Source organism: Podarcis bocagei, assembly GCF_964188305.1.
Source record: "Podarcis bocagei genome assembly, chromosome: 4".
NCBI lineage: Eukaryota > Metazoa > Chordata > Lepidosauria > Squamata > Lacertidae > Podarcis > Podarcis bocagei.
This window is the reverse complement of record NC_138128.1, coordinates 74,313,071-74,337,550: the sequence shown is the minus strand read 5'-3', so window position 1 is coordinate 74,337,550 and position 24,480 is coordinate 74,313,071. Positions and strand designations below refer to the sequence as shown.

Below are 24,480 nucleotides of genomic sequence, written 5' to 3'. Positions count from 1 at the left end.
TTGTAGAAAGCCCTCCAGGGAAATCACTATGACTTTACATAGTGGTAAACACAGTATAATTTAGCTAGTGATCTTAACAGTTTTAAGATACTCTTCATAAGAGAGAGATATAACTAAGAGCAAAATCTATTTTCTTTATTAGAAAACACAGGGCTTTATCAAAGACAAAGCGTAAGATTACATTGAATGCTTGTTGCAGAAAGCAAGAAAACCTAAAAAACCATTGAAATGTTTTCATATCAGACACTTTCAGATTTCACAGCTTCTATAATGCAAATCATTTCTCCTCAATTCCTTCATTCATTCATTCGCTTGGTTGTTGGCAAGTGGGCAAGAACAAATTCAGCAGTTGTTAGCAGTGTCAATGAGCTATTCTTTCTCAAGAAAATAGCTTTCTTGTGTAGGGCTTAGAGTGAGGCATTTCTTTCTTTTTCTCAGCTAGCTTAATATCAGTCACATATTCTCTTCATGTTTGCTCAATAATACAGCAAAACAATTCACATTTTTTTTCTTGCTAGTTGCCATTGGGAGAGTGCTTGAACTCACTTTGTGAGTCCTATAGCATCTCCATCCAATATGCCAACGTTAGATTCACAATGCCAGGAACAAAACCGGGACATCTGTATACAGTGGTACCTCGGTTTACGAACTTAATCCATTCTGGAAGTCTGTTCTTAAACTGAAACAGTTCTTAAACTGAGACACGCTTTCCCTAATGAGGCCTCCCGCAGCCGATGCCCTTCCACTGTTCTGGCTTCCATTCTTAGACTGAGGTAAAGTTTGTAAACCGGGACACTGCTTCTCGTTTTGCGGAGTTTGTAAACTGAATCATTTGTAAACAGGGCTGTTCTTAAACCGAGGTACCACTGTACTACAATGGAACATTTTTTCTGTTGTTGGTGTGAATGGTTTTCAGCTTATTTGACTCTTGACAATCGCTCATTGCGTTTGTCAAGAGAAAGAGTGGCACCTTTGAAGGAACGCCCACTGATCACAGTCACACCAATTCTCCAGTAAACTAGACAAGCGGGGCCCCTCCACCTGTTCTCCTCTTTTTTCTTCCTAATGTAACCCTAACGTCTCAACAAATGAAACTGACCTATGGAAAATGTAACTTGAAAAAAGAGACATTGCACATACCTTTGTAAACCAAGAAAACTTTAATAAAATATTATTTTTCTTCAAAAAAGACAAGCGGGGTGGGGCTTTTACAGCACATTCCCACACATGCTTAATCGGAAATTATTACTATTACTATTACTATTATTAGTATCCCGCCCATCTGACTGGGTTTCCCCACTCACTCTGGGCAGCTCCCAACAGAATATTAATAGCACGGTAACATCAAACATTAACAACTTCCCTAAACAGGGCTGCCTTCAGTAGTTGAAATGAGGCTTATTCCCAAGTAAGTGGGGGCACGATTGCATCTTTCATCTAACGATATCTAGAAGGCTACTTGTTGTGTTAAGGCTGCCACCACACGTGAAAGACAAATTTATTATGACATCAGCGCTTGTGAATTAAACGTCTGCTTCCGATCCGATGCAATGGAGCATAGTAATCAAGTGTCAGAAACACACACACACGTGTAGACGCTGGAGCTCGATGAGAACGAGCTGAGAACGCGCAGCCTGAGGCGATTCAATCAGAGCTTAAACAAGCGCAGCGGGAGCCCCTCCGGGGGCGCGAAAAATCCCCGGAGCTGCGGCTCGTTTTGAGGTGCGAAAGCGGCGCAGTCTCCGACTAGCTGCCGCTCCAGGAAGCCGGGGCGCCGTCGCTTTCTCGTCTCTCCCTTCCCAGCTGCCCTCGGGGACACAGGCAGGCTCCTCCCGCCGTCTGGCGCAGGCGAGCCGCTTCCAGAGAAGAGCAGAGCAGGCGCCGCCGCCGCCGCCGTAGCTCGCGGCCTGGGGCTCCGCAGGTGGTTTACGGGCGGGCGGGAGGAGCAGGAAGCGCGGCGGCAGCGGAGGGATTATTGGCGGAGGGGAGGCGCCCGGGCCGCGGCAGAAGCAGGCCGAGGGAGGAGGATGGCGCGGTCGACGGGAGACTCGGAGCAGGTCCGCTACTGCGCGCGCTTCAACTACCTGTGCCTCAAGTTCACGCTCATCACCTACTCCACGGTGTTTTGGGTGAGTGCGAGGGGCGGGTTGGCCGGACCTCCGTCAGGCGGCGACGGCAGCTCCCCTGTAGTAGGGTGTAGCCGCCGAGCTGGGGCAGGCAAGAAAGAAGGAAAGCGGGGCGACGAGCAAGGAACTGCCATGGGGGGGGGGGAGGAGAAATGCCCCTCCGTGCCCGCGCGGGGTTGCCCCAGGGATGCCCTCCTGCTGCCTTTTATTTTTTTTCCTCACAGAACCGGGGCGACCTGTTAGCAACAGGTGTGGTGCGATGTCGGTAAGGCTGCTGGAAAGAAGCACCAGGAAACGCGCCGCCCAGCCGCAGCGTTTGGGAAGCTGAGGGGGTTTTTTGTTGTTGTTATTGTTTAGGGAGTTGCACACAGAAACCACACACACACACACACACACACACACACGCGCGCGCGCGCGCGCCTCCTCCTCCTCCGAACACGCCGGGGCGGTCCGTCCAGTTGCAAAGGTTTCCAATCCCACCCAGTGACGGGAAAGCAAGCAGCTCGCTCGATAAGCACGTGCTTTTATTTTTTTGTCAGTGGGAGGCTATTCCGTGGTTTAAAATAACGCCGATTTCAAAGTATGTAACGGAGGAGACCCTTCAGGGGTGCGGTCAGAATAGCTGTAGCTTGACTTGTGCGGTGAATTTAACTGTAGGCTTTTAACTTGGCAAACTAGTGCCCTGACTCAGTCAAGGAAGGAAAAAAAGGCATTAAAGTGCTCGTGACACCTGCTGCCTTTCTCTAAAGCGATCATATGCTGGCAGTGGCTATTAGAAAAGGCAGGGTCACATTTCCTTGTCATCTCCTCCTGCCCTGAAATTTGCTTCTGGTTCTGTCGAACCATTAATAATAAAATAATTCATTTTTGCAGTAAAAATTGTTTAAATAGAAATCGTCTCTGAAAATTGTACATATACTTAATTTTTTTGTGTTGTCATGCACCCATCATTCTGCAACCAAGATTGCAAACACACAGGTTTGTTAAGAAGTGCAGAAGAAGATAAAAACCATGCATTTATGTGGCCTGCATAGTTCTGAGTTCAAAGTCTCAATTTTTGCTTGTGGCACACCCCACATTAGTAGAGAGGGAAATTTTTAACCTATAAGGAAATATTTAATGAATTAGTCACATGGATTAATTGATAAGAGCTTGCAGGTCTAATTCAAACAGCCTGTTTTGTTTACAATCACCACCATTTCCTTCCCTTCCCTTTTCTCTCTCTGCTGTGTTGAATAAAGACTAAACACCTTGGGACAGGGATCTCTGTGTGCTTGTTCTTTGTAAAACACTTATTACACAGTGACAGTGTAATATGACTGACTGATTGAATAATATTGCTCCCAATAAGACTTATTCCAGTAAAAACCCCAAGCTTTCATGCTATTTGAAAGACAGTTCAGCTGTCACTTTGGATTGTATTCATACTTATACTGGATTAATTAACCATTAACACATGAGGATCTGGACTGGACATAATGTTCCCTGTTACTATGAATAATAGTTTATGCGGAGTGTTAGATACACACACACTTCTCTCTTCTTCTGCACTGGCTTTGGTCTGGAGAGCCTGGTTTGTTTAAACTAGAGTTCCCTGTTTAGATGAAATAAGAGACTGTGGCTTAATGTTTGCTTACTAATCAGTACATTATTCCAGGGCCAGGAATTAACCTAAAGCTAAAGATGAAAAGAGAGGCTTTAGTTTAAACAAACCAAGATATCTGTACTGAAGAGGACTTGCAATGGGAGGGGCAAAAGAGGAGCAAAAGGTTTCGACACTCGTTCTTGGCTTCATGGTTTATGAAGCTAGGAATAATTAAGTCTGAACTGACCCTTACTTTGTTCATTATTGTATCTTCAGATCTGTGACTATCGCTCAATCAATACACAACACCACTTAACTAACATGTAGCTCAGTTAACACACAATGCCCAACCATGAATTTGTGGCTGGGAGTACCTTTGCGAGTTTGCACATGCTCTTATTCCCTCCCCTCCTCCACTTCCTGAGTTTTTCTAGCTCACATTGCTGTGATGTCCAGATTGGCACCTTATGATTTGTGCTAACCTCTGAATCATGGTTTGCAAACCATCTTCAAAGCAACGTTTCAAATTCTGTTTAACATCATGGCAAACTATGGTTAGTAAACATCAGGAAGTAGATGGAAGAGGGTAGATTGTGGTCTGTTGGTGAACTATTGGCCAATTTTGGGTGAACAACCTAGTTCAGGTGTAGGTAACATATGTCCCTGCAGGTGTTGCCGCACTCCATTCCCATCATGCTTGCCATTGGAGTTCAACCACATGTGGTAGCTCAGAGGTTAGCAACCCCTCCTTTAAGTTGTGTTGTTGGGTTTCTTGCAAAAAATGCTTTACTAAATGCATTTTGATCTCTTAAGAAAAGAGTGCACATTTTGAATCGGTTAACACCTGTTTGTTGTGCTTTCATTGTTTAGAGGACTTGCATTCTGGATATGAACTCTTGCTTTGTAAATATGAAATATTTTGGTGGACCCCTGGGCTTCTTAAGAAAAATAAAACAAGACTTGTCTTGTGGGTATCGTTAGAGTCTTTCATTGGGCAATAATGGCTGCCTCAACAGTGAGTAAGCTGAATGAGATGAAAGGTTAGGTAGCAGTTTCTCTGTCAAAATATTGTTCTGTTTCACTGAAGTGAGTTGAAGAGGTCGTTGGGGTCATGGAACTACTGTAAACTTAAGATCCAGTTAAAAGTGCGAATGTAGAGGCCTTATAATTGTGTTTGTGTGTGCATTGTAGCTTTCTGTGTATTAATTATAGGAATCACTGCCGGATAACTCCAGTTTTCATCAGCATAATTCTACCTACATTGGGGGACGGAACTTGCCAATCTGTTTAATAATGCTAAAATCATTTTAGAAAAAATTGGGTATTTTTTTAATGGCTCAAGTTTAGCTGGAACTGTTTGGATCTTCTGAAGGTGTCTTAGAGGATCCCGGGCTGATATTATCTGAAGGATTACTCACTTTCTTCACTCTATTTAGGCATCACAGCTAATAGATCCTCGACTGAAATTCCACTGAAGGTTCATGCTGTTCTTTATCCTTATGGGGAAATTCCTTACTTTTGTGTGACGCTAGCTGATTTCCTATTTACAGTTAAAGTTATCTGTATTCCAGGCAGCAAGGATGTAGGTCCCTAGTTCCCAGTTCCTTATTATTAGTTCCCAGTTCAACAGAGAGCTGCATGAGCAGCCTAAATGGGGAACTGAATTTCGTAACATCTTGGCATCCCAAAATGAGATTTGGGGCTACTCATACCTTACATCTCCATGACTGGGAGGCTGTTTCCTTCAAGATACAGCAGAGACATGTAGGGGCATTTCCCTGAATGTGCAAATACCTAAGTGTGGATGGGGGCAGGGACAAATGTTTGAACCCCTGATGCTTCTCAGGATGACATGCATCAGGCTTTTGAAGCGGGGCTTGTTTGTGCACCCTTCCTCCCATCCACAGATACAGCATTTGCATATTCCGAGAAATGCACAAACATGCCTCCTTATTCTCTCTGGTCAAAAGCTTTGCTTTTGCACAACACACAATTCCACCCTGGTCATTCAATGTCACAGTGTCAAGCCTTATGTTATAACCAGCTCACATATGCCCAGGAAAGCTGGCACTTCTTTGTATAATGATGCACACATTCCTATTTATGGATGAAGGCTTCAACCAAAAGTCAGATTTTTCTAGAAAGAAGCGACTTAAGAACCTCAAATGGAGAGGCCTCTCCCAGCCAATACACTTTTGTCATAAAAGATTGGTGAGAGAATCACTCCTTCTTTCTCAGTTTATTTTAAACTGCCTTCTTTGGCAGTTTTTCTTCCTCAGAGGAATTTTTATTGAGGGAAAAGAGACCTTTTTAAAGCTATGCTTATTTTTAACTTTGATAAATGCAATGGTTTATATTTCTTAGAAGTATATTTTGGCACTGCTTTTTTATATATATAAGAAAAGGATTTCCCCTTAGTTCTCCGGCTCTCTTGGTTATTGATGGGATAAATTTTGAAGCTGTGAGTGTGTTGAGGTATGGGAGCACTAAAAATACAATTCAGGATTGGTCACTGAAGACAGGAGAGACAGGACCTTTCACCCCAGAGCTAATAGCACTGTGGGGAATATTTCCACCAAGATCATGGTTGAGGGGAGGGAAGGCTTAAACATCCCCATGTGCTGCAGTCCTGACAAATTTAGATACTGTATTAATATTTATTAAATCAAAATCAATTTGCATTGGATGATCATGGAGCAGGGATAAACTGATTTTCTCTCTTCTAAAATGTTGAATAAGAAGGCTGCTGAAAATAAGTAGACACACAGTTTTAAACATTATTTTCGTTAGCTTGATTCAGGTAGAACAAGAACAGAAGAAATGTTACCCTGGACCAAACCACTGCATCTAAATAGTCTTTAAACCTCTTTTGTTGACCAGCAGCATTACACTTTCCATTTTTAAGTTCGGAATAGAGTAGTTGCTTTGGAAGACAATAATCAGGCATCCACACAACACGACCAGTCCAACGAAGTTGATGTTGAAGAATCATTGCTTAGACACCGGTGATCTTTGCTTCTTCCAGTACACGGGCATTAGTTCACCTGTCCCGATTGAAATGCAGAGTGCTTGAGGACTGGGACATTCACAGGGAAACCAAAATGCTTGTTTACAAAGCTATTGTACTACCAACTTTACTGTATGCTTGGGTGTCCCTATAAGGCCATTAAGACCAGAGTGTAAGGCTACCTCGTGCACCACTATTATCAAGAAAAACAAACATCGAATATTGTGGCACTTTAAAGATTAACACAATTATTGTTTTATTAGTATGAATCTTTTATGAAAGTGGCACAGGACTCTTGGCTGAAGTGGACTTAACATGGTTTGTCTTCTGGAAATGTATCAGTGGTATCAGTTCGGCTACAGAACAGTTCAATAATGTTTTGGTTGTGACATGGCCTGTTGGAAATACAATCTGCCCCTGATTTAGGGACCAGACAAAATAATGCTGTGCGCTTGATGCTTCCAGTTTGCTGTTTTGTTTTTTTTTTAAAAAATCAATTCCACCTTTCAAGATTCCTGCTAGTTTGTACTTTTGTGAAATAAGCAGTAATTTGATTTTCTCTTTTTAATAAGTCAGTTTAAAATACAGCCATTGGTTTGGTTTGGAAAACAACAATAACAAACACTTTCTCTTTCTTTCTGTTACAGTTGCTAGGAGGGTTTGTCTTAGCCGTTGGCATTTATGCAGAAGTTGAAAGACAGAAATATAAAACCCTTGAAAGTGCCTTTTTAGCTCCAGCCATTCTTCTAATACTCCTAGGTATTATAATGTTCCTCGTTTCCTTCGTGGGTGTGTTGGCTTCCTTAAGGGACAACTTATGCCTTCTTCAAGCTGTAAGTACTTTTATATAAGTAGGAGTCTACTTGTAACCTGAACTTGATGTTTATAAAACTTATTTTGATCTCTATTCTGTAAACAGCTTTAAGACGGCTTAGCTAATAACTTCCTTCTTTGGATAAATAGCAGAGAGAAAGGAAAGTACAAGATGGATTCTAATTTAACCAGTGTAAACGAAGTTGTCAAAGGCAAACACTTTACTTTAGTGGCACTTAATCATGGTTTTAGAGAAATTGTGGGTGTAACTGAAAAAGCCTGCTTAAACAAAAGTAAGATTTATGTAAGAAAAATGCAATGTAAATTCAGGCTTACAAAATGTTTTTATATTTAACAAATATTTAACATGTGTTTACATAGCTTGATGTTAAAAGCGGTCAGGATATAATATTTTCATTCACAAAATGTATTTACTTATTATTTAAACTGAAGTCCATTGATTTACTTGCTCCAGGTTAGCAGAGGTTTCTTTCACAGCATGTATGCTTGAACTTTCTCCATCTACATGGTGTTTTTTTAATGTGTCATATTTTTATATAACATATTTATTTATGAAAAGAGCCCTTTGATCTAAAGTAGCACCATGATTCCTTTTGGGGTAGAACCAGTGATCAACATTTTCACATCAACAGTAAAACAATCAATATGTGTAAAACAATCAATATGCAGATTAAATTTAGAGCAATGTTGAGAATGAAAAGTAAACAGCAAGAATTCACTAACACTACAATGGTACCTCCGGTTAAGAACTTAATTCGTTCTGGAGGTCTGTTCTTAACCTGAAGCCTCCCGCTGCCGCCATGCCGCTGCTGCACAATTTCTGTTCTCATCCTGAAGCAAAGTTATTAACCCGAGGTAATATTTCTGGGTTAGCAGAGTCTGTAACCTGAAGCGTATGTAACCTGAAGCATATGTAACCTGAGGTACCACAGTATTGGCCTCTGGTGGGGTGTTCCACTGCCAATCTCATGTATGCACGTGAATTGATGATTACAATATTAGAGCAGCCCACTCGCTCTGCAACACTCAGTCAGATGTTTATTAAAGCTGACCAAGGAGACGAAATGCAAAGTATAAAATACAAAACCACAGCCTACATGAAGCCAATGATTTTAAAATGACAAGCTCAGAACTAAGAATCATAGCAGGCCTATGAGACATTACAACATTCGGAAGTCTTGCCACCTGCTTAATAATAAACGTATTGATCCCCTCAAGGAAGAAACTCGGAAAATTCTCTGAAGATCAGTTAGGAAACTGTTTCGTAAGTGAATATATTGTGTGCAATCTTCTGATAAAACGACAGAAAAAGAACTGACCCTTTTGACCTCTGAGAGGTTATACAGAAAGCATCTGCCTAACTAAAGGGAACTAAGTTTTGAAGTGAAACATTAAGATGGGCAAATCAAATAGCTGTTCTGTACTTCGGCACCTAGCAACTACAGTGGTACCTCTGGTTATGTACTTAATTCATTCCGGAGGTCCGTTCTTAACCTGAAACTGTTCTTAACCTGAAGCACCACTTTAGCTAATGGGGCCTCCTGCTGCCGCCGCACGATTTCTGTTCTCATCCTGAAGCAAAGTTCTTAACTCAGGTACTATTTCTGGGTTAGCGGAGTCTGTAACCTGAAGCGTATGTTACCCGAGGTTCCACTGTATGTGCTTGCATGGTGCTGGCTGCAGCGCCCCCATGCCACAAGTGTCTCCTTGATGACCAAATGTAACAGGGAGAAAGCCCCTCCCCTTTCCGTTTGCCAGATTGCGATGTTTTGTGTTACCCTTCTAGTGAGTTGCCCTCACCAGCCAGTGCTGCATGTTTCGATTTCAAAGCCTTGTAAATTTATAAAGAAAAAAGGGGGAAGAAAGAAAAATAACACCCCTCATGTTAACCACTCAGTAAACTTCACTATATTCAAATGTCTGAACAGGTATCCAAACAAAATGGATTTTGTTTGTAAAAAGTATGTTCGAATGTAGCAAGGGCATTAAGGTCTTTGGTCCATTGTGTAATAGAGTCTAAAACATGAGTGCTGCACAGAACACAAGAGAGGAGGATGAAGGTGGCTTGGGGACCTGACTGTGGTGCCACAGGTCTGCCTTCATCTCCTGTGCTGTGCTGCTGCCGCCTGCTGCTCATCCTCAGTAGTTGAGAGGCAAGATCACTCCCCGAGGCACATGGGTCTTTGCAGAGTAGCAGTGGCAAGTGCTCCAGTGGCACTGCCTCATCTACAGCAGTTCTAAAAGTTGCTTAATTTCCCTGGAAGTCATGAGTCATGATTGCAGTGCTGAAGATTTTAGATTTTGTATGTTTACGTAATATTTTTGAAATTCTTTTGCAGTTCATGTACATCTTGGGAATTTGTTTGCTCATTGAATTAATTGGTGGAGTTATGGCCTTAATGTTTAGGAATCAGGTAAGAAAACTGAAATATTCAAGAAAAGGTACCTTTAAAAAAACTTCTCCTTATTTGTTATGGAAAAGTGGAATCAGTACTCACTTACCTCAAAGCAAAATTACTGATTATTATGGAAGAGTCACAGAAGATCGTGTATTTGAGTAGCAAGATTGCAACAAAATCAGGGCTTGCAAACACTACTGTAAAAATAAAATTGCATTCTGGCACTCCTGATTCTGTGCCCTAAACAACTACGTAACTTACAGAAATCAAGCAAATTTTCATAATTTCTTACTTTGTGTAATTTATTCTTCAATATTCACTCTTGCTGGCTATAGAAACTCTTTTTATCCTTCTGGCTTTTCAGCAGGTGTTTTCCACAGTTCAAAGTGTATGTTTTTACCTTAAAGGCTAAAACTATTACCATTTAAAAAAAATGAAATATGAGATTCTTAGGAAGTTAGATTCAGTGCCTAACACCACACCATATGTTCAGTAGGCTGTGAGTTTAGTTTATTTGTATGTATGTTGTTTTTCCATAGTCAGCTGTGCCCAAAGCAACTCATTAAGTTATCAAAAATACAACATCTGGGGAAAATTCAGTTTGTAACCAAATATCAATGTCAGTGAATTCAAGTAAGGCAAAAACTTTTCAACCAGAATAGGATAAATTCAGTATTACAAAGAAACAATTAGACTTCAACAGTTAGACTTAAACAATATGTATGAATGAAGCTAATAACACACTTCAAGTGCTGCTCTTACAGCACTCCAAGAGCCCACACTGGTCTAAATACATTTCGGAGGGGGTTGTGGGCTGCTCATCACCAGGCTAGATGGTTCACAATGGGCTCCCCTTTCTGTATTCCAGAGGAGACTTTGACAGCAGCAAAAGGGAAGTTCCTGTTAAGGGCCAATTTGTTGGATTTTTCAGGCTTTAAAGAATCTTGCGTGTTACTGTAGTAGGAAATGAAAGAAAGAAAGAAAGAAAGAAGATGGTCTTTACTTCCAAAAAGAAGGAAATACGTATATGATGCCTTGCACTTCCTTCAGTATTCCTTCCTTTCAAAAGACACCCATAATTGAGTATTGGCAAAATGAACATTAACTGAGGCTAAAAGCCTGGTAGCTAATAAACTAAAGATTCTGTAACTGATCGGCAATTCTAACATTTTGTCATAAACTGGGAATAGCTTTGAGTGTTGCCAGAATATAACTTCATAGTGCTTTAGGAAGATAAGGATCAACAAGTTGTCTTTGGCAGTCCGCTACCCCTCTGAAGCTTCCAGTCTGCCTGCTGGCCTTGCATGTGTGCAGTAGCATAAATACGATAGAATGAGACAACTTGCCTCTGTGCAGCCTGGATACGAGCACAATATATAGGCATCAAATATCACTCAATACATTATTTCTTAAATTATGTTATGTGAAGTTTCTTTTCAGAATGGAGAAATGCAATAACATTTTCAAGATGCCAGATTACCTTGTTCGGAGATTTGCAAATCAGGCAGCGTGGTACCACTGCAGCTTCACATTGGCTCTCTGCCTGTGGTCTAACACGATACAGGACATTTAGGCTGTAATCCTGCACACACTCACCTGGGAGTAAGTCCCACTGAAGTCAGGAGGGCCTACTTTCTTCTTAGAAGACGTGTATCACATTGCTCCCATGCCTTGGGAAAAGACTTGAAGCACAGTAAGTTGGTGAAAAGGTTGTATATGTTAAAATATAACAATCAGAAGAACTGTGGAATAATAGCCAAATCAAACAAATGTGAGCAGAGGAAGTTAGCTCAGGTGTTGGAGGGCAACCTCCCTTCTCACATTCTGTGGCTCCCCAGCCAAAGATTGGAATAACCATCCCTCCTTGCAAGGTGAATCATGAGCTGTAGATGTGCCTCAAGCCCCAGTGTTCAGAAGCTTTCATCCAGGCATGCAGCTCTAGTCCAGAGAGCACTCAGCAGCACCTCTAAAGCTTCTTGCTTTGGATGATAACTTGTGGTTGTTCCCTGCCTAAAAATGCCTCATGGTACCAGTCAACTGTTGTTTTAATTTCCTTCATCAGCCTGCACAGAATGCTTCAGAGGCGATCGGCTTCTGCTTGTTTGCGTCCACCCACTCACACACAACAGCTTGAAAATAGCTCTAAGCACTGGCAGATGGACCCCATTGACCCAGTGAGGGGCAGGAATATCATAACTGATTCTGGGGTGCGGAATATAGCTTCCCCCCCAAACCAAGAGAAACTGCTTGACCACGTGGGAGAACCCAACTCGAGTGTCTTCCAAAGTGAGAGGGATAGAGCAGACTTGTTAATTGGACAGCAGGTTTTTTGCAAAGAGCAAGAGCAATTCATTCTGCGTAGTGAGAACTTGGAATTTCAGCAGCAGCATCCTTAAAAGTCCACAACTATTTTAAACTTGCCTGAGCATCAGTTCCACAAGGCATGGATAAAGACTTGAGAGCCTGCCCAGGCATAGAAATTCCTACCCGCAGCACTGTAATGTCCCTTCTTAACTTGAAATAATGAGGCATACACTCATTCTGGCTAGGCCCAAAGGGTGGAGATGTAAATTACTTCCTTCCCCCAAGCTTCTCATTTTACAGGTAGGTTTCGGTCAGCCTGTTCCAAGTGCTAGTAAGCAATTCTGAGCCATTAGTGTTTTGGAGAAGCGTGGAGCTTGGTGTTTCCTCTTGCAGCACAAGCTGGCCTGACAAGCCTGTTTGGTCTCTAAAGTTGACGTACAAGTCCTCTGATTTGCAAAGGCTTGTCTACCTTGAATGTCTAACTCAGGGAAACTGATTGCTTGCTAATAAAAGTGAAATGAATAAAAGTTTGAGATAATAGGGACCCCCTCACACACATAATAAATTTTCAGTTATGATGTTGTACCTTCAGATGCCTTTCCTCAGAGTAGTATTTCTGTAGTGTGAATATTGCATTTTCCCACCATTCAAACTGAATATTGTATCTATTTGAAAAAGAATGGTGCACCAATGGAGATAGGATTCAGCCTGAGCAGATAGAGATCTTGGGCCTTGCAAGTTGATTTTTTTTTTTTTTTTTTGGAAGAGCTTAGCCATTACGGGATGTATCCTGCTATTAGAATGATACTCATGTGGGAGATAGGTATTTTCTGGTTTGTTTTAAAGAACCATTTTATATTCCAGCATTAGATGTTGGGGACAACGGTGCTGATTTGGGCCCCACACTGTGGGTGTCCAGCATGACTTGCCCCCTGCCCACACTGTGACATTATGATGCACATGCCATGACATCATGATGCACGCTGTGGTGTCATGACGTCATAGCGCGGGGGAGGGCACAAACTCCAGCTGCACGGCAACTGGACCCCTCCTGCCAGAACTCACTCTCTCTCTCTCTCTCCAACTCCACACACTCTCTTCCACCCCATGCTTGATCTCCCTGCTCTTTCTCCCACCCACCCTGCCTGAACTCTGTGCTCTCTTCCACCCCAACTCTACATTCTTTCACCCCCTAACTCAACACTCTCTCTTCCCCTCCTGCCCGAACTCCACACTCTCTCTCCCACCCCCCGTCTGAACTCAGTGCTCTTTCCATGCGGTGTGGAGCCTGCGTGCCAGCTCCTGCATTTTGCGGGTGCCCAGCCCCTATATGGGAAATTTTCTGAGTGCTTGGGCACGCAGGACCCCGGGGAGATAGTGCCTATGATAGGGGCGTATGCAATCTTCAAATAATTTTTTGTGTGTGGACAAATTGGAGTAGAGGAGAGCTTGCTGGTACCCACCACTTGTTGAAGGGAGAGATTACAACCTCCAGGTTGGAATGGTATAGTGGGAGAGTTTTTATCTTCTAAAGCAGTAAAAATAAAGAAAAAAATCCAAATGCTACATAATGGACATTGGAAGGATGTATTATTTGTTACTTACGATACATCACAGGCATTGTCCAACAGTTAATAACCATATTCCATGCAGCAATATGAATGAGAGGAAAAATCACATTTTCCCATTGGCAAAATAGTCCCGTTGGTATGCTGGGAAAATGCAAAAATCCTTTAACAAAGCCACTTTTTCATTAAGTTAGTTCTGTGGATCCTACATAGTGGTCTAAGTAAGATGTTTCACATTTATTGCATGAAAACAACTATTAAACCATAAGCAAACATTTGCAGGAGTAGGTTCTTGTTTTCCTACAATTTTATATATCGACAGAGCCTAATACCAGACTAGTTCTTGCATATTGCTTATTTTTAGGGCTGTCAATCAGTTACACATTCTTGACCCATAATCTGCCTTTGATTCTTACATTAAATTGTAGATATCATCATCATCTTTCTAAGATACCAAAGGAAGTGTGAGAACTTACAGCATGTTAAAAATTTCTCTTTCATTTCCTTTTCTAGCAACTTATCAGAACTAAAGTCTAAAAAGCATTACAATCATTCTCAGCCCCACTGCTGAATAGACTTGTTAAAACTTGTTGCCGGTTATAGATGGTATGAGTGCATGCTTATACTTTTTTCTTTTCAAAGTATGTGTGCTTGATCTTATTTAGTTGTTTTTCCCTTTAGACAATTGACTTTGTAAATGAGAACATCCGAAGAGGGATTGTGAATTACTACGATGACTTGGACTTCAAAAACATAATGGATTTTGTTCAAAAGGAGGTTGGTTTTTGGATGTCAAATTAATCAAACAGTAGTAGGCTATTCATTGATCCCATGTGCTACAATACAGCAGTAGCTTCCAGCTATTTGCTGTTCAGGTGGATGTGTTGGGGTGCTCAGTGCTGGGGTGGCTTCCTTGCTGACAGTGGACCCCCCCCCCACTGGTGGAGGCTGGCAGAGCTGGGCAGGGGCATCTCTCCTCCATTCAGACCCCTCCATCATGGTGAGCTGGGGGTTTGGATGGCTCTGTTAATTGCTTACAATTTTTATGATTTAGTTTCCATACAAACATTTTTCAGGCACTAAGGCGTTTGTCGGAACTTGAAACCCTTGCTGAGGGAAATAGGCCATTGAGAGTTAGAAATTGTTTTGAACCACGGCTGTGTCTTATGCCATAGCATGCTTAATTGACTCATTGGTTTGTGTTGAAATACTTACTGGGTTGCTTTTGCCTTGAGCTACAGAGATGTTAAATGAAACGGAAAAGTTGGATATTTTTTAACATACAGAGAACAGCATGTGTATAGATATATAGATGAAAACTCCCAACATTTAAAAGACAACTTTGACTTTATGGTGAAGATTTTGGACACAAGCCAGAAGAGAGGTTCTTTTGGGCAAACTAAATTGAAATGATGGGAGGTGTGTATAGACATAAATGCTCATTTCAATGAGGCTTGCTCAGAAGACCATCGTGGTGAATTGTGTTCCTTATAAGATATTTTTTAAAGGGGACAGCCTTCTTTTAAAAAAAGGTCAGGAACAAATTGTTTTAGGCGTGTACTAATTCATAGCTTTCCAAGTCGCCCTTTTGTTAAATGTATACACAAAGTTTTAGAGTTCTCGTAAGTATCTGGTTTATCCTTGTTTAGGTCCCTGCCAATGAGATGTTTAGTTAATGCGTTAATGATTGATTAACAGTGTTTAGTTTTCTAGTTCTTGTTTTATAAATGAAATTACATTAGCTATTCTCTTTTACTCTGTAATGATACTCATAAAATCTGGGACGATTCTGTGGTGCGTAGTCAAAGCTGAGAAAATTTTGATGCGGCAAATAGAAGCTGAAGGTCACAAATGATGCAAAGGAAAGTTTAATCAATCATTTTATGATGCTTATTGTAAATAGTGCATCACAATCCAAATGTTTTTTGAGTTTGACCTTCAGGAGTGTAGTCATCAGCAGATCTCCGCTTTTGGCTGTGGCTGTTTAGCCTGAAGGAAGATGCTACGTTCAAAATGTATGGGGATTTCATGATATTTTAGCCATTAAATTAAACACACACACAAATAAATTACGCAGTATTCAGAACTTTGGCTAGATAGCTCCTGCCCTTTTTGTTCCTATTTCAACCCTACACATTCATTGCTTTAGTGTTTTTCTTTCCTTTTTTTGCAGTCAGACTAGACATCATATAGCATAAATTTAAAGCAACATATTGGTCAGCCTTTCCCAACTTGGTGTCTTCTGGGTTTTTTGGACTATTAACTTACATCAGGTCCAGCCAGGGCACCAGGTTGGGGAAGGCTCCCTTATACCTATAATTTGGGGTTCTAAAGTGAATAGGGATTGCTTTGGAATCTGGTAGGATCAGGCCTTGAGACTTCCTCACAGAGTTCTTTACAGGCTCTTCCTGCCCCAGAATAGAGCTGCAAACAATATACATTTTGGTGGTTTTGTGTTCCATATGTTTAAATTGGTGATTTGTAAATAATGTTAGGCACCTCCACACATGCCTATAATCATAATAGTGAGAAATTAGGACATGAAGCCTCTATAATAATCACAAGGTTTTATTCTTACTGATAATAAGGTTCTAAATTTCTGCAACAAGGATTTGTCTTTGTGTAACACCTTTCCCCCCCCCTCTTCAAAGTTCAAGTGCTGTGGTGGTGAAGATTTTAAGGACTGGTCAGAAAACCAGTACCATGACTGCAGTGCCCCAGGACCACTGGCTTGTGGAGTTCCTTACTCTTGTTGTGTCACAAACAAGGTAAAAGTTAATTTTTATTCTGGATTAATTTTTCAGTTACCTGTTGGTTCCTCACATTTCACCAAATATTTTTTTTTTCTATGAAAGTCTGGCAAGCTAAAATTGCCACCAAGAATGGAGATCTGTACACGGAAGGGTTCGTTATGTGATTCATCTTGCTTGATATGATCTGTGCACACTTAGACTATGTGTAACAAATGGTAAGCTAGTGTACATTTTCCACACAAAAGCAGATCACCCAGAAACAACCTTGGTAAGGATAACAGGCTCTTTCAGTACAATTTCCCAAAAGGAAAAGTTCTAGGAATCCTTTTTAAAATAAATTGGTTTATTTGGGTTGGTTTTCTACAGATATTTTAAGTACTGGATTCCCCCCCCTAATATTTTTTGAAGCAAATGAAGAATTATATCCGTTTTCTTCTAGGCTGTTTGTGGAATTAAAGATTAATTATACCATGTCACCTTTTCCTGACCAATTAAAAATAACCATTAAGAAATGTTTCCAAAGAAGCCTAGTAATAACATCATATCAGTATGATAGAATAAAAAGCTCAACAACATTTGAATGAATTAAAAATTGACGATCCATTGAGATTTTGTGACAGAGAGGGTGATAATAGAACGTTGTTTAGCAAAATATTTTTGCATCTCTTTTTTCATTATTACCAAATGAAACCAGTAATGTTCCTATAAATAGTATTGCCCTTTTTAGGTTATAAGAGAACATGTTACCGTGTATATCACAGAACAGTCCTTGAAATCTTGCAGCACCGTCTTGTTAACACTCATTTGTCTGGAGGATGCCACACCGACAGTCTTTAAAAAATAAATCAAGATGAATAAATCTTAGCCGCTTGACATGTTTCCAAAACCAACTTGGCTTTTGCACTGGAAATGTACAGATGTGAGCAATAATTAGTCATTTACTCTCTGGTCATGGAAAAGTACTGTTAATATGTGAGGGCAGCGTCTCTATCTTTGGACAAATTTCATGCAGTACATAAGATTCAGATACTGATACCCAGGTGTAAGTGGCTTCCTATCACAGCCAAGCTTGGGGGCAGCCCACAAATTTGCTTGCCAAGGAACATTTTTGGGTCCAAGCGTGTTTATGTTCTGCCATCTCTGGCATGGCACTGCTCATAGAGCCTAGGAGGGGATGCCTGGGCACAGTCTGCCCAATTTCTCCTTCCACAGGCTATCAGAGCTTGACAGGACTAACTCCCACCTGATGGGAAGGCAGGATTAGGAATGACCTGACTCAGTCCAGGGGCCTCCTCCCACATCTTAGCAGAACAGAGCCAAGGATCTTAAAATGAAAAGTTGGCAGCCCTATGTGCTACTCCCATATCCTGTAATTGCTTAGAGTGATTCTGCAGACGGACTGACCCTGATTAAAGAGCACACAGTCTTACCATTGCCAGAATGGCGGAGGCTGTTTTGCTGCCCTGCGAATGAACAAGCATAACTTTCCCTCCAACCCTCTTGCCTAGTTTTGCAGGTGTTCAGTGTGGTAGATCCTGAAAGGAGGAGATCTGCCTGTGGAAGATCCTAGCTGGCTGGCAGCTTTGATGTCCAAACTCTAGAGCAGTTTTATGGCTTCCTTTGAAATTTGTGATTATTATTTTTGCTTTAGGAGGCAAGTTAAATATACTTTATACGTGTGTGTGTTTGTGTGTTGCCACTTTGAACAAACCCCAAAAGGGTGGCAACGCACTTGACTCATGATGGGAAAGACAAGAATTGGTGGTACACAGTATTCAGCTGTGTTCTGTGTACATTTGCAGTACTAGTGGAAATTGTACTGGCTGGGCATGAGCTGGGCTCAGCTGCAGTTGAAGAACAGACACTTCTGTTTGCGTGGAACATCTGTCACGACGCTCAGTCTCACGCCTGGAGGATGCTTTAGAGCAGTGTCCCTAGGGCAGCACCATCTTCAGAAAGATGACAGCCACCAAGAGTCACTGCTGAAGGAAGCCTGTATGCGGCATCATTCCCAGTGTTAGGACATAGTACCTAGGAAGCCACCTTCTACTGAGTCAGGCCATATATATATGTTCATCTAGCTAAATGCTGCCTGGCAATGTTTCCAGGGTTTCTGACAGGAGGCTTTCCTCGCCCTTCCTGAAGATCTTGGGGATTAAGGCTGGGACCTTCTGGGACAAAGCACAAACTCCATCACTGAGCTGCAATCTTTGTTGCTGAGAAAGCACTTTCTCCACTGCCACTCCTGCCATCAAGGGCAGCCTATTTTGTTGCCCTTAAAATGCACCTCATATTTGCTACCTATAAAACAAAAGGTGCTTTTTCTTCCACTATGCTCAGTAACATGCAAATGTAGCTGTTTGCACTCTGAAGTGGCTTGGCAAAGCTGGAGATCTTTAAAAAAAAAAAAAACTACCTATAACTTAAATCATGACTAGTTTTATTCAAAGGTTTTCAACTTTGGCATTGCCAGTTGGTTTAGATGATAGAAAAACAATTTAACGATTCCTGACATAGCTTCCGATGACTTTCTCTCTTTATCCTTCATCTTGCTTATTGACCCTTTGCAGGTTTCTGGAGCATCCCAGGACACACCTCACAAGTAGTCAGTGCATTTATGTGTTATGTATTGTGAATAGTAACTAAGGGCACAAGGTGCTGGGAACTTCTTTGTAAGCCACACTGAAATATGCCTCACATGTGACTAATTTCTATTCAGATACCACCTTTTCAATGGAAGAAGTGAATTCCATGCAAACTGTGTTTAGAGACAGATAAGTAGCCGTGTTGGTCTGCCATAGTCAAAATAAAAAAATTCCTTCCAGTAGCACCTTAAAGACCAACTAAGTTAGTTCTTGGTATGAGCTTTCGTGTGCATGCACACGAAAGAAGTGTGCATGCACACGAAAGCTCATACCAAGAACTAACTTAGTTGGTCTTTAAGGTGCTACTGGAAGGAATTTTTTTTATTGTGTTTAGAGAGCTAAACTTGACAACTGCACACACCCACGTTTCGTTGCAAGTATAGGCACTTGGAAAGTACAATTGCTGTGCACATAAAACTTCCTATAGGAGAATATAGGATGTTGTTCAGCAGAGATGACTGGAAATTAATTGAACAGAAGCACAGATTTGTTGTGTTCTATTTTGTTTCCCCTTTGTATTTTGGTTTAAACCAATTCACAAACCAAGAACTGATATATTGAACCATATATTGCAGATATTGCTGCAAAATTATTGTGCTATTTTTTTGACATGAGAAGACTTGGCTCCTGACCCTTTAATGATATTTGTATCATTAAATACCCAAATGATCCTTGTTTATAAAACTCAATAATTTTTTTTTAAAAAAGCAGCAGCGGCACAAATTTGTTCTTAAGTGATTTCTTCATTTGTGCAAGAGATGTTCCCAGTGGACTTGGTCAACAGTAGCAGCAGTATCGTGTGGATATCCTTGTTCATGCCTGGTTTCATAGTAAGGAGAGTTATGATTCATAAGTGGCATTCATGGGCAAGATTCAAGGCTCAAGCGCCTTAACAGCCCTCAAGGTTGGCTATTCTTGTTCACAAGAGAAACTGTGGCCTTGTGAAACGTGAACACTGAATAAATTGGGATATTGTCAAGGGCTGTGTAACTGCAAAGTGAATTGTGAAGCTTGTTGTAAATCTTTGAGCTTTTGAAATTTGGATTTTAGTAATTGTGGTGGTAGGCAACTCATTTGTGCCAACTTCACACTTTTATGTGAAAGTACCTTCCAAATAGCATTGAAAATACTTTCCACAAGAAGCGTAGCAGGGGCTTTTAATGCTTACAGTCACTGTTGTTTTCCAGTTTACTCACTGTACTGTTTCAGGCCTGGTAAAATGAAGACATCCAAATATATACTGATTATTTCATAGTTTGCATTATCCAAAAATTGAAAATAAGCTATATAAATATATTCATGTTGCACTATACTCATATTGTGAAATATGTTTTTCCCCCAGACAGCAGTTATCAATACCATGTGTGGATATAAAACTATGAATGAAGAGGTAGGAAAATATATTTCCCCCCCATATACAGTTAGCTTTAAGCCATTTGAAATGATCTACTGTTTGAGGGTACAACTTGCAGTCTTGTGTCTGCACCATCAAGCATTTCTGTTGCAGACCCAGAAAAGGAAAACTCTCCATATCTTATTTGTTCCTGTGCTGTTTTTTATGCCTTTGCAACCTATACATGCCAAGAAGAGCATGTGTATGATTTGTAAGGCTCCAGTTATCTTCATCACAAATAGATCTGTTTGTGGGCACACCACAATCTGCTGTTTAAGGCTGAGGTAAACAGATCTACTTCTGAGTAAATGCCCGAGCAACAGGGTTGTGTTTTTTTTTTTAATAAACACATTTTCTGTGATTGTGGGTAATTCTGCAGTGAGGTTACTGCTGACTTCAATGGAACAAAACATGGATGCGGGGATGAATTGGCTGTTCTTTAGACCTAGCATGTGAGTAACAGCTGGCACAGAAATACAAGTCTGTTGTTGAAGTTTCTTGCAATGCAAGAAAGCATTTTAGGTGGAATTAAATGTTCTGCTAAGGCGGCTGTTGCATTTGCAGTGTGCATTTCTGCTTGCCAGATGAAACCATTCCCCCCTTTTCCTCCCCTGTTTTGGGGGTTCTCCTGACCCAAGCAAATCTGAGGTAGGGGTCACTCGGGGGACAGTGCCATTGGGCTAGGGAGACTAGTTGTGTTGGCTCCCACTAGTGCCAACAACTGACTTAAACACAGACCTATGTCTCAGGTTGTTGGTCTGGTAATGTTGGCCTGAAAATAGGAATGAATTGCTTGCCATCTCTCCCATCCCTTTGCAGCTTAAGATTGGGATAAGATGTAACCAATGGAACTGGAATGGCAGCTTGAACTCAAAAGTAATTTATTGAAAAATATGTACTCTTTCAAACAAGTCTCTAGGGATCTCTCAGGGCACCTAACGTTATATAAAAAATCATTTTAAAAATCCAATTAAATCATAACGCAACCAGTGTCATCTTATAAACAAATCATCAGCAGTAAACTGCCCTGGCTGGGGGGGCAGTCTCTTTTGAGAGGCGCTGCAGAAAAATCCCTGCTCTTTGGCATTAGTCTGGACTTTGACAAAGAGGGAATTGGAAGCAACACCCACTCAGACGATCTCAGTCCTAGTATCTGGGGAGGCGCAGTATATGGAGTAGACATTTTCAACCTGCCACGTAAAACCCACTGAGATCCCAGCAGTAAACTGGGAATTTCACTTTGTGTGAAATTCAATGGGGCTGTTAGCATTGAATACAGGGCACATATTGTCTCAGTAGAGAAATCAGGCTGCTTACTTAAAAGTCTCTCTTGTTACTTTACAGCGCCTGAGTGTTCAACACGTGATACATGTGAGAGGATGCACAAGCGCTGTACTGATTTGGTTTTTGGACAACTATGCCATCATGGCTGGCATTCTGCTTGGTATATTGCTGCCACAGGTAAGGCTGGCAAGACTCTAAAAGGAAATGTTCAGGACAAGGCCTTGGCTCGCTCCTTCCTTGTTGGTTTGTGAGCCACAGTTTGCAGCTTTGATGCGTGGCATGGGGTCAGTTGTTTCCTATATGTGTTTTGGGCTGTCAGAGAAGGTGGCAAACTTCTCTGTTATTCATTGGTCAGCTTGCAGTAGAGCTGGACCCCTTTCAGTGTGGTCCGTAAAGACAAGCAGTAAGACCTGTGAAACCTAAGTGCTTGGGCATATATGTAAAAGACATACATATATATATATTATATATAAAATTATATTTTGCTCTTAGAACTTTTGAAAATCCTTTATGAATGATACCATGGAAAACATTTTTACAACTGACTAAATTGCTTCATGAACCAGATTGGGTAATCAGGCTGTCCGTTGACCAGCCTTGGTGTTAATGATTCTGATGACTGCTTGGATGATTCCGATGCTGCTGGTCTTGGAAATAAGTAGCCCTGGCAAGGATAACTAATATAAATGGTACGATATGTTGAAAGATTGCAAATGGCAAGGGTGATCGTGTCCTGTTGAATTAGCGTTTCCAAACAAAATATTTGTAGAAATGGCAAACATTGCACATCAAACTATATATGTTACACAAGCATTACCTCATTTAAACAAATTGGGAGGGAAAGGGTTTACAAGCCCTCCTGTTTTCCTCTCCTTTCTTACCAAAATGCTATTGCATATGTCCTCTGAGAAAGTACAACTCCCATGAGATTTCGGGGCTTTTCCCCATGGCATGCTAGCAGCACGCTAGAGAGGGAAGGGAGAAATCCAGGGGGATTCCAGACTGCGACTGAATCCCACCTGAAAATACTCAAACGAGTAATTTGGGTTGTACAACTGCTGTTGACTGAGAGGTTTTGTGCAACAAACTTGCTTCCCCCAGAACCAGACTTTTAAAGTGATGAGAAGATGCACTGGGAAGTATAGAGTAATGCTTGCTTTGGCATGTCTTCTGGAAGCAACCCCAATCTCTCTGCTTTCTCTTATCGTGGCATTTGTAGCACTACTCCCACTTCCTCTGTGCCATCAAAGAAGTCTAAATTAAAGAGGAGGGGAGGAGGGCTTAGGAGGATTGTGATCCTGGCACCAATAATGTTTTGAGGATCGGAGTGGCTAGGAGGGAGGGAGATTTCTCAAAGTAGCTTGGAAAATGTCAGGCTGTTTTTGACCTTTTGGGAAATGCCTTGGCTTCCTTCAAAGTTGTTCCATTTTGGTTTGGGGAAGGCTTGCTCTTGTCTAACCTTTGTCAAGAATCTCAGTGATTGACTTCCTGGGGGATTATATTCAAGCATCCATCCTTTGAATGGTGTAGCGATTCATTGCTGTCAAGTCTTGCTTTTCCGAAAACACTTTGTTTTTCTGTGTGAAATTCCTTAGCTCAAGCAGCAATAGTCTGAGATCCATTTCTCATGTTTTTAGTACTTTGGGCACTGTGCAAATCATGTGTGAAGTGCACCAAAGTGCAAATTTCAGCACATTTAGAGTTATGGGTCCACACCTGCCTTTTGTGAAGGTTTTTAAGAGGACAAGTGCCAAATTTTAATATGCCTAGGTTATCCACACTTGTTGCTAGGTGCACGTTATAGAAGCGTAGTTGTTAGAGAATCGGAAGGGACCTTGAGGGCCATCTAGTCCAACCCCCTGCAGTGCAGGAATCTCAACTTGTGTCCTATCTATCTGACTACAAACTTTAAAATGAGAATTGTTTCCCCCAAATGAGCAGGAATTGTAAACTGTTAGTGAATGGTGCTATTCTGATCATCCTTGTCACTTTATTTTGCAGTTCCTTGGGGTTTTGCTGTCTTTGCTTTACATCACCCGAGTAGAAGATATAATTGCAGAACACAAGCTTAACGAGACTCTGCTTGATGGAGGGAGACGGAAGGCGGACATTGAATTTACTAGCGCTGGGTGCTGTATGTGTTATCCTGAGTGATCCCCAGGTATTCCTTTAAGAAAGACAAATGACTAACATCCCTTTGCATTGTGCCTTGACTGTAGTCAGAACTTAATGTGATTTGCAAACAATAGTCCTTAGGAAACAAACCTCCCAATTCTTTCCAGACCTTGATTAATTAATTTTTTGCTCTGAGCGTTCTTTACAGTTTCACTGGCTTTGAGCTTGAAATGTGTTGTCTCTTGTGGCATCTAAAAATCTAGCCAGTTTCCTGCTTTACGGTAAACAGTATAGCTAATCTGGCAGGGAAATGGTTGTGAAAATTAATACAATAATTATTGTAGCCAAACTGACTATGTACAAGGGCTGTTTACGTTCTATGCAAGGATGTCGCTAACAACATAAAATCACCTTTACTTCTTTCTATTTTTCTAGTCATTTTCAGAACATGGTAAGATTACCAATGC

The 24,480-nt window shown here is 41.2% G+C and overlaps 1 protein-coding gene across 3 annotated transcripts; it reads left to right on the top strand.

Annotated features, from left to right (window-relative positions):
- Positions 1–1,326: 1,326 nt before the first annotated feature.
- TSPAN15 (tetraspanin 15) lies at positions 1,327–24,090 on the top strand. Of its 3 annotated transcripts, XM_081189809.1 has the most exons (8): positions 1,336–2,129; positions 7,366–7,551; positions 9,892–9,966; positions 14,505–14,600; positions 16,475–16,591; positions 20,564–20,611; positions 21,959–22,075; positions 23,900–24,090. In XM_081189809.1, the coding sequence occupies exons 1-8, from the start codon at positions 2,028–2,030 to the stop codon at positions 24,050–24,052; spliced, it is 894 nt and encodes a 297-aa protein (XP_081045935.1). In that variant the 5' UTR covers positions 1,336–2,027; the 3' UTR covers positions 24,053–24,090. The 3 variants fall into 3 exon arrangements, with proteins under 3 accessions (XP_081045937.1, XP_081045936.1, XP_081045935.1); XM_081189810.1 differs by lacking the exon at positions 20,564–20,611 and having other exon boundaries at positions 1,332–2,129; XM_081189811.1 differs by lacking the exons at positions 20,564–20,611; positions 21,959–22,075 and having other exon boundaries at positions 1,327–2,129.
- Positions 24,091–24,480: the final 390 nt, after the last annotated feature.

Coding starts and splice junctions, on each gene's coding strand:
- TSPAN15 (XM_081189809.1), top strand. CDS start 2,028: ATGGCGCGGTCGACGGGAGACTCGGAGCAGGTCCGCTACTGCGCGCGC. Junction 7,552..9,891: donor ACTTATGCCTTCTTCAAGCT/GTAAGTACTTTT, acceptor ATTCTTTTGCAG/TTCATGTACATCTTGGGAAT. Junction 16,592..20,563: donor CTTGTTGTGTCACAAACAAG/GTAAAAGTTAAT, acceptor TTTTTCCCCCAG/ACAGCAGTTATCAATACCAT.